The 13,566-nt window shown below is 41.5% G+C and overlaps 1 protein-coding gene across 1 annotated transcript in view; it reads right to left on the bottom strand.

Moving 5' to 3' along the window:
• Positions 1 to 3,368: 3,368 nt before the first annotated feature.
• leo1 (LEO1 homolog, Paf1/RNA polymerase II complex component) overlaps positions 3,369 to 13,566 on the bottom strand; it is a 30,944-nt gene continuing 20,746 nt past the window's right edge. Inside the window, exons 12-14 of the mRNA XM_061974679.1 lie at positions 13,027 to 13,219; positions 12,859 to 12,956; positions 3,369 to 4,050 (exon numbers count right to left, since the gene is read on the bottom strand). Coding sequence (XP_061830663.1) covers positions 3,904 to 4,050; positions 12,859 to 12,956; positions 13,027 to 13,219 — 438 coding nt within the window. The 3' untranslated portion in view covers positions 3,369 to 3,903. The remainder of the gene's footprint in view (positions 4,051 to 12,858; positions 12,957 to 13,026; positions 13,220 to 13,566) is intronic.

The following is a 13,566-nucleotide window of genomic DNA, read 5'->3' as shown; positions in this document are numbered from 1 at the left end:
GGGGGGGGGGCACAGGTCCGGTGGCCATGGATGAAGTGCTGGCTGTCCAGAGTCGGGACCCGGGGTGGACCGCTCGCCTGTGCATCGGCTGGGAACATCTCTACGCTGCTGACCCGTCTCCGCTCGGGATGGTGTCCTGCTGGCCCCACTATGGACTGGACTCTTACTATTATGTTGGATCCACTATGGACTGGACTCTCACAATATTATGTCAGACCCACTCGACATCCATTGCTTTCGGTCTCCCCTAGAGGGGGGGGGTTACCCACATATGCGGTCCTCTCCAAGGTTTCTCATAGTCATTCACATCGACGTCCCACTGGGGTGAGTTTTTCCTTGCCCGTATGTGGGCTTTGTACCGAGGATGTCGTTGTGGCTTGTGCAGCCCTTTGAGACACTTGTGATTTAGGGCTATATAAATAAAGATTGATTGATTGATTGATATATATATATTGTATCTAGCTCCATCCTATCTGATTGCATTGTACCATATGTCCCGGCAAGAAATCTGCCTTCAAAGAACTCCGGCTTATTAGTGAATCCCAGAGCCCAAAAAAAGTCTGCGGGCTATAGAGTGTTTTCTATTGGGGCTCCAGTACTATGGAATGCCCTCCCGGTAACAATTAGAGATGCTACCTCAGTAGAAGCATTTAAGTCCCATCTTAAAACTCATTTGCATACTCTAGCCTTTAAATAGACACCCCTTTTAGACCAGTTGATCTGCCGTTTCTTTTCTGCTCTGTGCCCCCCCTCTCCACGAAGGAGAGGGGGGGCATCTGCGGTCCCCTCCAAAGTTTCTCATTGTGGATGTCGTTGTGGCGTGTGCAGCCCTTTGAGACACTTGTGATTTAGGGCTATATAAGTAAACATTGATTGATGCCTTCACCAAGGGCCACACCGTCCTCATCCCTTCCTGCATGGCTCCAACATCCGGTATGTTCAGGACTGTTGCTCCCTTAAGGGATGAGCCTCCAGATACCTGGTAGCATAAGCCACTGTACCCAGAATGTACTGGTGACCCCTGGAACGTCTTGTGAGTGGACCTACAATATCCATCACCATTCTTTCAAATGGTCTTTGAAAATGGGAAGTAAACGGGTTCTTATAGTGAGGTTTAGGAGCAGTCAGGGCAGTTGCGTTTATTTCTTTTGTACTCCAGGCCAGAAATATCTTTGTAGCACCCTTTCCTTGTTTATTTCTACACCCAATACATGTGCCTGGGCCAACTGTAAGACCTCTGACATACAGTCTCCAACAGTTCTACCTCAGCTCCATCATGCTTGATATAGCAGGGCATTCTTAACAGCAGAATGAGGGTAGGATAGCCTTAGTCTGGATCTCGCTAATCTTCCCTAGAACACTTGGACATTCTTTAAAGCATTTACTCAAGTAGGGTCTTGTAGCTAGGCTGCCCTGCTCTGACTTGTAAGAGCAGCAGGGGTCTACCACTTCAACCTCAGAGTCCTCCAGGGCATGTAGGACCGGCTCTGCGTCCTGCGGGAGAGAGGCTTGGTCACTTACATCATCTGCCTCTGCTTGTGCCACAAAAAAGTCAAGTATGGCCTCCAGCACCAAGGTTCTTGCACTTCCAGAGTCACTTAGTGCCGCAGTGTTTACCTTGTTGACAGCGATGGGACAGGTTGGTCTTAGATAACCACTCTCTCCCCATAGGGCAGCAGAATGACACATGTAGCCACTGGCCGATTTCACTGTGGGCAGGGGCTGCTCGTGGTTCCTGCACTTCATTGGCTGGTCGTGGTTCCTGCACTTCATTGGCTAGTCGTGGTTCCTGCACTTCTTTGGCTTGTCGTGGTTCCTGCACTTCATTGGCTGGTCGCGGTTCCTGCACTTCATTGGCTGGTCGCGGTTCCTGCACTTCATTGGCTGGTCGTGGTACCTGCACTTCATTGGCTGGTCGTGGTTCCTGCACTTCATTGGCTGGTCGTGGTTCCTGCACTTCATTGGCTGGTCGTGGTTCCTGCACTTCATTGGCTGGTCGTGGTTCCTGCACTTCATTGGCTAGTCGTGGTTCCTGCACTTCATTGGCTAGTCGTGGTTCCTGCACTTCATTGGCTGGTCGTGGTTCCTGCACTTCATTGGCTGGTCGTGGTTCCTGCACTTCATTGGCTGGTCGTGGTTCCTGCACTTCATTGGCTCTCAGTTTTCAACCCCCCCCCCCCCTCCGTGCGTCGATTGAGGTGGGCGGGGTTTGGTGGTAGCGGGGGTGTATATTGCAGCCCGGAAGAGTTAGGGCTGCATGGGATTCTGGGTATTTGTTTTGTTGTGTTTATGTTGTGTTACTGTGCGGATGTTCTCCCGAAATGTGTTTGTCATTGTTGTTTGGTGTGGATTCACAGTGTGGCGTATATTTCTAACAATGTTAAAGTTTTTTTATACTGGCACTCTCAGTGTAACCTGTATCGCTGAAGATCAAGTATGCGTTGCATTCACTTCTGGGTGCGTGCCAAAGCCGCACATATTATGTAACTGAGCCACCACTCGTTGGACTGGACGAAAAGGGGACGTTACAATTCTCGGGAAGGGCACTGAAATTTGGGAGTCTCCCGGGAGGTTTGGCAAGTATGAGAATTAGCGGTGTACCGCGGCACCGCCGCTGTATATGATCGGTAGGCCAGCTCTAGTGTTAATTTGATATCACCTCACGGGCCAAGTGAAATTATACGCCGGGCCAAATTTGGCCCGCGGGCCAGAGTTTGACACCCATGATCTACATCAACTATATGATCATCTACATCAACACTATGATCATCTACATCAACTATATGATCATCTACATCAACACTATGATCATCTACATCAACTATATGATCATCTACATCAACTATATGATCATCTACATCAACTACATGATCATCTACATCAACTATATGATCATCTACATCAACTATATGATCATCTACATCAACTATATGATCATCTACATCAACTATATGATCATCTACATCAACTATATGATCATCTACATCAACTATATGATCACCTACATCAACTATATGATCACCTACATCAACTATATGATCATCTACATCAACTATATGATCATCTACATCAACTATATGATCATCTACATCAACTATATGCTCATCTACATCAACACTATGATCATCTACATCAACTATATGATCATCTACATCAACACTATGATCATCTACATCAACACTATGATCATCTACATCAACACTATGATGTGTGAGTGACTGGACAGGACATAAACAAAAGTAGGGTCCATGACATGACTAGGTTATATAGAACATTGCTTCATATCACACCAACTTCACCTGGATATATGTCAATATTTCATTGTTTCTCCAGAGGGACAAGCGGTAGAAAATGGATGGATGAAAGAATTTTCAGTAGTTACAAACAAAGTCATTTAATCACAGAATTTGTGTCGTGTGCCAACTTTTTAGCAAAATATGTCATCCTTGATGGAATGTCAATCAAATCATTGTCTCTTTGATGTAGGATGGTAGTTCAGTAATAATAGTCATGCAGGATGGTAGTTCAGTAATAATAGTCATGTAGGATGGTAGTTCAGTAATAATAGTCACGTAGGATGGTAGTTCAGTAATAATAGTCACGTAGGATGGTAGTTCAGTAATAATAGTCACGTAGGATGGTAGTTCAGTAATAATAGTCACGTAGGATGGTAGTTCAGTAATAATAGTCACGTAGGATGGTAGTTAAGTAATAATAGTCACGTAGGATGGTAGTTCAGTAATAATAGTCACGTAGGATGGTAGTTCAGTAATAATAGTCATGTAGGATGGTAGTTCAGTAATAATAGTCATGTAGGATGGTAGTTCAGTAATAATAGTCATGTAGGATGGTAGTTCAGTAATAATAGTCATGTAGGACTGATAGTTCAGTAAACAAAGGCAATTATTCCACCACATCTTCCTCCTCCTCTTCCTCCTCCTCATCATCACTGATGACATATTTCTTGGCCTTCTTGGTGGACATTTCTTCATCTTCATCATCATCATCATCATCATGCTCTGCCTTTCGCTTGCCTGAGCCCTCACCCTCCTGCACACAACAGCAACCATACTTTCACTTTGTGTAGGGACATGCAGTACTTTCACTTTGTGTAGTACACAGCACTTCAGGTAGAATGTGGTATGGCAGGTTGGCCAGTCACACATGTGTAACCTATACGTGCTACAAATCAATGTGAAGTATATATATATGTTATGGGCTAGGAACAGAAGACTAGAGTTTGGACTCGGAGAGAGAAGGCAGAGCTTGAATTGCAGTTTGGTTGGCACCGTGTATTAAAGAATTGGTGATGGACAGCAAGTACATACACGTGTATTAAAGAATTGGTGATGGACAGCAGGTATATACACGTGTATTAAAGAATTGGTGATGGACAGCAGGTATATACACGTGTATTAAAGAATTGGTGATGGACAGCAGGTATATACACGTGTATTAAAGAATTAGTGATGGACAGCAGGTATATACACGTGTATTAAAGAATTGGTGATGGACAGCAGGTATATACACGTGTATTAAAGAATTAGTGATGGACAGCAGGTATATACACGTGTATTAAAGAATTGGTGATGGACAGCATGTATATACACGTGTATTAAAGAATTGGTGATGGACAGCAGGTATATACACGTGTATTAAAGAATTAGTGATGGACAGCAGGTATATACACGTGTATTAAAGAATTAGTGATGGACAGCAGGTATATACACGTGTATTAAAGAATTAGTAAGAATTAGTGATGGACAGCAGGTATATACACGTGTATTAAAGAATTGGTGATGGACAGCATGTATATACACGTGTATTAAAGAATTGGTGATGGACAGCATGTATATACACGTGTATTAAAGAATTGGTGATGGACAGCATGTATATACACGTGTATTAAAGAATTGGTGATGGACAGCATGTATATACACGTGTATTAAAGAATTAGTGATGGACAGCATGTATATACACGTGTATTAAAGAATTAGTGGTGGACAGCATGTATATACACGTGTATTAAAGAATTGGTGATGGACAGCAGATATATACACGTGTATTAAAGAATTGGTGATGGACAGCAGGTATATACACGTGTATTAAAGAATTGGTGATGGACAGCATGTATATACACATGTATTAAATAATTGGTGATGGACAGCAGATATATACATGTGTATTAAAGAATTGGTGATGGACAGCAGGTATATACACGTGTATTAAAGAATTAGTGATGGACAGCAGGTATATACACGTGTATTAAAGAATTGGTGATGGACAGCATGTATATACACGTGTATTAAAGAATTAGTGATGGACAGCATGTATATACACGTGTATTAAAGAATTAGTGGTGGACAGCATGTATATACACGTGTATTAAAGAATTGGTGATGGACAGCATGTATATACACGTGTATTAAAGAATTAGTGATGGACAGCATGTATATACACGTGTATTAAAGAATTAGTGGTGGACAGCATGTATATACACGTGTATTAAAGAATTGGTGATGGACAGCAGATATATACACGTGTATTAAAGAATTGGTGATGGACAGCAGGTATATACACGTGTATTAAAGAATTGGTGATGGACAGCATGTATATACACATGTATTAAATAATTGGTGATGGACAGCAGATATATACATGTGTATTAAAGAATTGGTGATGGACAGCAGGTATATACACGTGTATTAAAGAATTAGTGATGGACAGCAGGTATATACACGTGTATTAAAGAATTGGTGATGGACAGCAGATATATACACGTGAATTAAAGAATTAGTGATGGACAGCATGTATATACACGTGTATTAAAGAATTAGTGATGGACAGCAGATATACTGTATACACGTGTATTAAAGAAATAGTGATGGACAACATATATACACAACAATGAGTTGAATGGCCATTCAACGTGAAAGCAATTTGAAGAAAAACACAGTTACTACGGTATATACATATATACAATTCCAATTCAATTATTTAGTGTCTCTGGATCTTGTTTAAATCTCAGTTCAGATAATAGAGTTCTTGAAGAAAGGTTTTGGAGAGTAAAGCAGTACAGTCCGTGTGCTGCAGTTAAAGGCCTACTGAAAGCCACTACTACAGTCTGATAGTTTATATATCAATGATGAAATCTTAACATTGCAACACATGCCAATACGGCCGGGTTAACTTATAAAGTGCAATTTTAAATTTCCCGGGAAACTTCCGGTTGAAAACGTCAATGTATGATGACGTATGCGCGTGACGTCAATAGTTGAAATAGACATTTTGGAATAGGTCGGTCGCCAGCTTAAATCGTCTTTTTTCTTCGCTAAATTCCACAGTATTCTGGACATCTGTGTTGGTGAATCTTTTGCAATTTGTTTAATGAACAATGGAGACTGCAAAGAACAAACCCGTAGGTGTGATCGGTGTATTAGCGTCTGGCTACAGCAACATAACCAGGAGGACTTTGACTTGGATAGCAGACGCGCTATCCGACGCTAGCCGCCGACCGCATCGATGATCGGGTGAAGTCCTGCGTCGCTCCGTCGATCGCTGGAACGCAGGTGAGCTTCGGTGTTGATGAGCAGATGACAGCTGGCGTAGGTGGAGAGCTAATGTTTTTAGCATAGCTCTGTCGAGGTCCATAGCTACCGTATTTTCCGCACTATTAGCCGCACCTAAAAACCACAAATTTACTCAAAAGCTGACAGTGCGGCTTATAACCCGGTGCGCTTTATATATGGATTAATATTAAGATTCATTTTCATAAAGTTTAGGTCTCGCAACTACGGTAAACAGCCGCCATTTTTTTTCCCCGTAGAAGAGGAAGTGCTTCTTCTTCTACGCCAAGCAACCGCCAAGGTAAGCACCCGCCCCCATAGAAGAGGAAGCGCTTCTTCTTCTACTGTAAGCAACCACCCGCCCCCGTAGAAGAAGAAGAAGCGCGCGGATATTACGTTTCATTTCCTTTGTGTGTTTACATCTGTAAAGACCACAAAATGGCTCCTACTAAGCGACAGGTTTCCGGTTCATGAAAAGACGCAATCTCTCCATCCGCACACGGACTACTATTTCACAGCAACTGCCTAAAGACTTTCAAGAAAAGCTGGCTACTTTCCGTGCATATTGTAAAAACAAGATAGCTGAAAAAAAGATCCGGCCAGAGAACATTATCAACATGGACGAGGTTCCACTGACTTTTGATATTCCTGTGAACCGCACTGTGGATACAACGGGAGCACGTACGGTGAATATTCGCACCACAGGGAATGAGAAGTTGTCCTTCACTGTGGTTCTAGCTTGCCATGCTAATGGCCAGAAACTTCCACCCATGGTGATATTCAAAGGGAAGACCTTGCCAAAAGAGACCTTGCCAAAAGAGACCTTTCCAGCCGGCGTCATCATAAAAGCTAACTCGAAGGGATGGATGGATGAAGAAAAGATGAGCGAGTGGTTAAGGGAAGTTTACGCGAAGAGGCCGGGTGGCTTTTTTCACGCAGCTCCGTCCATGTTGATATACGACTCCATGCGCGCCCACATCACGCTGGTTTTTAATATATTATTAAAGTTTGACTGACCTATCTGACTGTTTTTTTGACATTCCTTTAGCGCAGTTAGATGCGGCTTATAACACGGGGGGCGGCTTATAGGTGGACAAAGTTTTGAAATATGCCGTTCATTGAAGGCGCGGCTTATAACCCAGGGCGGCTTATGGTGCGGAAAATACGGTAAGTTAGCTTCAATGTTAGCAACAGCATTGTTAAGCTTTGCCAGGCTAGAAAGCATTAACCGTGTAGTTACAGGTCCATGGTTTAATAGTATTGTTGATTTTTTGTCTATTCTTCCAGTCAGGGGTTTATTTCTTTTGTTTCTATCTGCAGTTAAGCCCGATGCTATCACGTTAGCTCCGTAGCTAAAGTGCTTCACCGATGTATTGTCGTGGAGATAAAAGTCACTGTGAATGTCCATTTCGCGTTCTCGACTCTCATTTTCAAGAGGATATAGTATCCCAGGTGGTTTAAAATACAAATCCGTGATCCACAATAGAAAAAGGAGAGAGTGTGGAATCCAATGAGCCCTTGTACCTAAGTTACAGTCAGAGCGAAAAAAGATATGTCCTACACTGCACTCTAGTCCTTCACTCTCACGTTCCTCATCCACAAATCTTTCATCCTCGCTCAAATTAATGGGGTAATCGTCGCTTTCTCGGTCCGAATCGCTCTCGCTGCTGGTGTAAACAATGGGAAAATGTGAGGAGACTTTCAACCTGTGACGTCACGCTACTTCCGGTACAGGCAAGGCTTTTTTTTATCAGCGACCAAAAGTTGCGAACTTTATCTTCGATGTTCTCTACTAAATCCTTTCAGCAAAAATATGGCAATATCGCGAAATGATCAAGAATGACACATAGAATGGATCTGCTATCCCCGTTTAGATAAAAAAATGTCATTTCAGTAGGCCTTTAAGGGTGAAAATGTGTAGAGGGTGGCTGGAGAGCCTCCTACCAGCCCAGACAGAACAGGTGGTGGCTGGAATCTCCCAAGAACGATCCTTGGACGAGATGCTTGTTTTCCTTAGCTCGCCTGGCCAACTCCGCTTCTACAGTCACACACAGCTTAATGACAAACAATCTGGCGCTGGTAGTCGGCTCTCGAGCAGAAATACAATCTGTCTCCCCTCACGTCCTGTCTATTGTCCAAGTTGTATTCATTTGGTGTGAGAGGAGTAGTTTTAGACTGGCTAAGAAGTTATTTAGATCATAGACAAGAGTTTGTGGATTTTGTGGGTAATACATCTGAACAAATGAGGATTGAATGTGGAATTCCACAAGGTTCGGTTTTGGGACCAAAATTGTTTATTTTATATATTAATGATATATGTGATGTATCAAAGTTATTGACATTTGTATTATTTGCGGACGACACCAACTTTTATAGTTCGGGACATGACTTAAAAGCATTATCAAACATTATTGAACAGGAAATGATTAAACTTAAGAGATGGTTTGATGTCAATAAATTATCATTAAATGTAAAAAAAACAAAGTTTATGATTTTTTGTAAGAGGAAAAGGGAGGAAACGATCAAACTGTCAATAGCATACCTGCCAACTTTTGAAATCAGAAAAACCTAGTAGCCAGGGTCCAGGGGCCTCAGGCCCCGGTAGGTCCAGGACAAAGTCCTGGTGGGGGGTTCAGGCTTCGCCCCCCCCCCGACGCAAAATGATTATTAGCATTCAGACAGGTTAAAATGTTGCTAAAACCATCGCTTTTCTATCAGTCACAGTGACTTTTCAAAACAAAAATATTACAGCAAAAATCATATGGGTTGATTGACATGTTTATTCTGTAAGCTAACTTCAATAGTTTGAAATTATTTTGACAGTTAATGCCAGTTATCCTGTCAACCTTTCACAAGACTTCAATTTGTTAATTGAAAGTATAAACAGTATAAACACTTTTTACAGTAAACAAATGGTAAAACAGTACTAAACAATTCCATTAAAAAAAAAAATTGGTGTCATTATTAACTTTCTGTCCAAGCTTGTATAATCTACTGCCTTGTTCAATTGTAAAAAATATTCTGTGCCTAAAATTCACATTTCTATCACAATTATCATACTGTAAACATGGTAAGCTAACTTCATTAAAATTAATAGTCCTGTCAATAGCATGGAATTACAATTCAAATGTAGTTTTTTTGTAAGCCTTTCAAAAGAATTCAAAATATGAAAAATTAATGAAAATTAATTTAAGCCATCAGACACTTGAAAATTGGCACATCACATCTCTAATGTAATCATTTGAACTTTTCAACAGAAATAGCACTGCAAAAATATTAAGGACATACTTCTGTATTTTGGTAGTTATGCTGTCAACATTTAACAAGATTTCTTCAACTTGGACTTGAAAGCATAAATAGTATAAACACTTTTAACAGTATAACAGTACTAAACAATTCCAATAGATAACATTGGTGTCATTACCTTTTTGTGGCTAAAATCCGAAAAACGTTGAAAGTTTTCCACTTGTATCGCTAGCAACGGCATTAGACTTGTGTTCTTTTGTCCCAACGTGGTCTTTTACATCGCTAATTCCTCCGTGTCCGATCGAAAAATCTTGTCTGCACAAGGTGCAATTCGCGTAGTTTTCACCCTTTTTGGAACGGATAATTATTCCCGGATAGGCTTTTGAATATTCTTCACGGAATGACTGCAGTTTTCTTTTCGGTTTAAGACTCGTTTGCGATTTTTCTCCGGCTGATTCCATGATCGTTCGCTCGTTTGGAAACAATGGCAACTGGTGCCTCGTGCTTGGCAGCGGTGCTATAAATAGCCTCGTGCATTTAAAAAAAAATTTTTTTTTTAATTAATGAAAAACCGTATTTTTTATCACTGCAACCGTAACCCGGAATAGGTTGATGAAAACCGTACTAATTACGGGAAAACCGGAGTAGTTGGCAGGTATGCAATAGATGGAATTGATATTGAAAGGGTTTCTGAACTTACATTTTTAGGAGTGATACTGGATGACGGTCTGACATGGAAATCTCATATTGCACATGTACGGAATAAGATGTCTAAGAGTATTTTTATATTAAATAAGGTAAAATATGTGTTAGATTATAGGGCAATGCATATATTGTATTGTGCACTTATATTGCCATATATCAGTTACTGTGTGGAAGTGTGGGGGAACACACATAAGAGTAACATAAAGTGTGGGGGAACACATATAAGAGTAACATAAAGGCATTGTATCAACTACAGAAAAGAGCTATAAGGATTATTCATAAAGTAGATTACTTAGAACACACTAACATATTTATTAATTCGGGTTTATTGAAATTACAGGAGCTAGTAAAGTTACAGACATTATGTGTCATGTTAAGGCTAAAAGTAAAACATTACCAGTAAATTTACAAAAAATGTTTGTCATCACTTCTGAGAATGAAGAGCATAGAAGAAAAGGTCATTTCCAACATCAGTATTCAAGGACAACTTTAAAACAAATGTGCATATCAGTGGTGGGGGTTCAACTATGGAATTATCTTTACAATGAGATAAAAGATTGTAAAAATATATTCCAATTGAAAAAAATAAGATCATATCCCTTTGAGACACTTGTGATTTAGGGCTATATAAATAAACATTGATTGATTGATTGATATGGACAGCCATAAGTGTTTACATTTTGCTTTATATTTATTATTTTACTTACCGTATTTTCCGCACTATTAGCCGCACCTAAAAACCACAAATTTACTCAAAAGCTGACAGTGCGGCTTATAACCCAGTGCGCTTTATATATGGATTAATATTAAGATTCATTTTCATAAAGTTTCGGTCTCGCAACTACGGTAAACAGCCGCCATCTTTTTTCCCCGTAGAAGAGGAAGTGCTTCTTCTTCTACGCAAGCAACCGCCAAGGTAAGCACCCGCCCCCATAGAAGAGGAAGCGCTTCTTCTTCTACTGTAAGCAACCACCCGCCCGCGTAGAAGAAGAAGAAGCGCGCGGATATTACGTTTCATTTCCTTTGTGTGTTTACATCTGTAAAGACCACAAAATGGCTCCTACTAAGCGACAGGTTTCCGGTTCATGAAAAGACGCAATCTCTCCATCCGCACACGGACTACTATTTCACAGCAACTGCCTAAAGACTTTCAAAAAAAGCTGGCTACTTTCTGTGCATATTGTAAAAACAAGATAGCTGAAAAAAAGATCCGGCCAGAGAACATTATCAACATGGACGAGGTTCCACTGACTTTTGATATTCCTGTGAACCGCACTGTGGATACAACGGGAGCACGTACGGTGAATATTCGCACCACAGGGAATGAGAAGTCATCCTTCACTGTGGTTCTAGCTTGCCATGCTAACTTCCACCCATGGTGATATTCAAAAGGAAGACCTTGCCAAAAGAGACCTTTCCAGCCGGCGTCATCATAAAAGCTAACTCGAAGGGATGGATGGATGAAGAAAAGATGAACGAGTGGTTAAGGTAAGTTTACGCGAAGAGGCCGGGTGGCTTTTTTCACGCAGCTCCGTCCATGTTGATATACGACTCCATGCGCGCCCACATCACGCTGGTTTTTAATATATTATTAAAGTTTGACTGACCTATCTGACTGTTTTTTTGACATTCCCTTTAGCGCAGTTAGATGCGGCTTATAACACGGGGCGGCTTATAGGTGGACAAAGTTTTGAAATATGCCGTTCATTGAAGGCGCGGCTTATAACCCAGGGCGCCTTATGGTGCGGAAAATACAGTATATTACTTCTTTTGTTTTTTTTGTTCGGTTTGTACTTCATGAAGTTTTGCACTTGTGTTTTTTTTGTTTGTTTTCGTTATATTTGGATGTAATTGTTGGTTTATATGATATTATTAAGTAAGACTACGTATTATGATAAGATTTTTCTTCATCCTGCTCCTTCTCAGGCATTGGTGTGTAAATGTAAAATTTAATAATTGTGGTATAATTGTCTATCGATCAAAGATGCCCATCAATGAAGGAGATAAATAAAAATGAAATGTCTACTGACCACTTCCTGCTACCGGCTTATAAGCACAGCTGATTGGACCGCGGCGGTCACATGACTAGGGAGAGTGCGCAGCACTCAAAGAGTAATAGAGAGCAAGAGCATACCAGTCACTTCCTGCTACCGGCATATAACCAAAGCTGATTGGACTGCGGCGGTCACGTGACTAGGGAGAGGGCAAAGAGTAATAGAGAGCAAGAGCCTAATAGTCTCCGCAAAGGTATGGATTTGACACCTGCGTTACACATGACACCCACCTCATCTCATGACACCCACCTCATCACATGACACCCACCTCATCACATGACACCCACCTCATCACTGTCCAACTTCTTGGCCTTCATCAGTCTCTGGGTCTTGTCGTCATCAGAACCTTCATCACTGTCTGAAGAGTAGATTCTTGCTCGCTCCTCTGCAGAGAGAAGTTCCTTCAGAACGTTTGGGAAGCACAGATTGTGTTCCAGATGCTGATGAGCGCTCACCTCTCAAGCCGCCGCCTCCTTTGTATTTGCTCTTAATGGCCGCCAAGCTGATGGCCTCCTCGCCCTCCTCCTCGTCGTCATAGCGATCAGGCTCCAAGTAGCTGCTGCTCAAACCTCTCTGGTGCTGCTTCTCCCTCATCCTCCTCTGCTGGGACTCTCTGCGGATGGACGCTCGTAGGCGCTCCTCTTCTTTCTGGGGATCCAGAAGGAACTTTCAACCTAACATGTCAAAGTCCAGAAGGAGCTTTCAACCTAACATGTCTAAGTCCAGAAGGAACTTTCAACCTAACACGTCAAAGTCCAGAAGGAACTTTCAACCTAACATGTCAAAGTCCAGAAGGAACTATCAACCTAACATTTCTAAGTCTAGAAGGAACTTTCAACCTAACATGTCTAAGTCCAGAAGGAACTTTCAACCTAACATGTCTAAGTCCAGAAGGAACTTTCAACCTAACACGTCAAAGTCCAGAAGGAACTATCAACCTAACATGTCTAAGTCCAGAAGGAACTTTCAACCTAACATGTCTAAGTCCAGAAGGA

Source organism: Nerophis lumbriciformis, linkage group LG15, assembly GCF_033978685.3.
Source record: "Nerophis lumbriciformis linkage group LG15, RoL_Nlum_v2.1, whole genome shotgun sequence".
Lineage (NCBI taxonomy): Eukaryota > Metazoa > Chordata > Actinopteri > Syngnathiformes > Syngnathidae > Nerophis > Nerophis lumbriciformis.
Note: the sequence above shows the minus strand (reverse complement) of the source record. Positions and strands in the feature narration are given on the sequence as shown.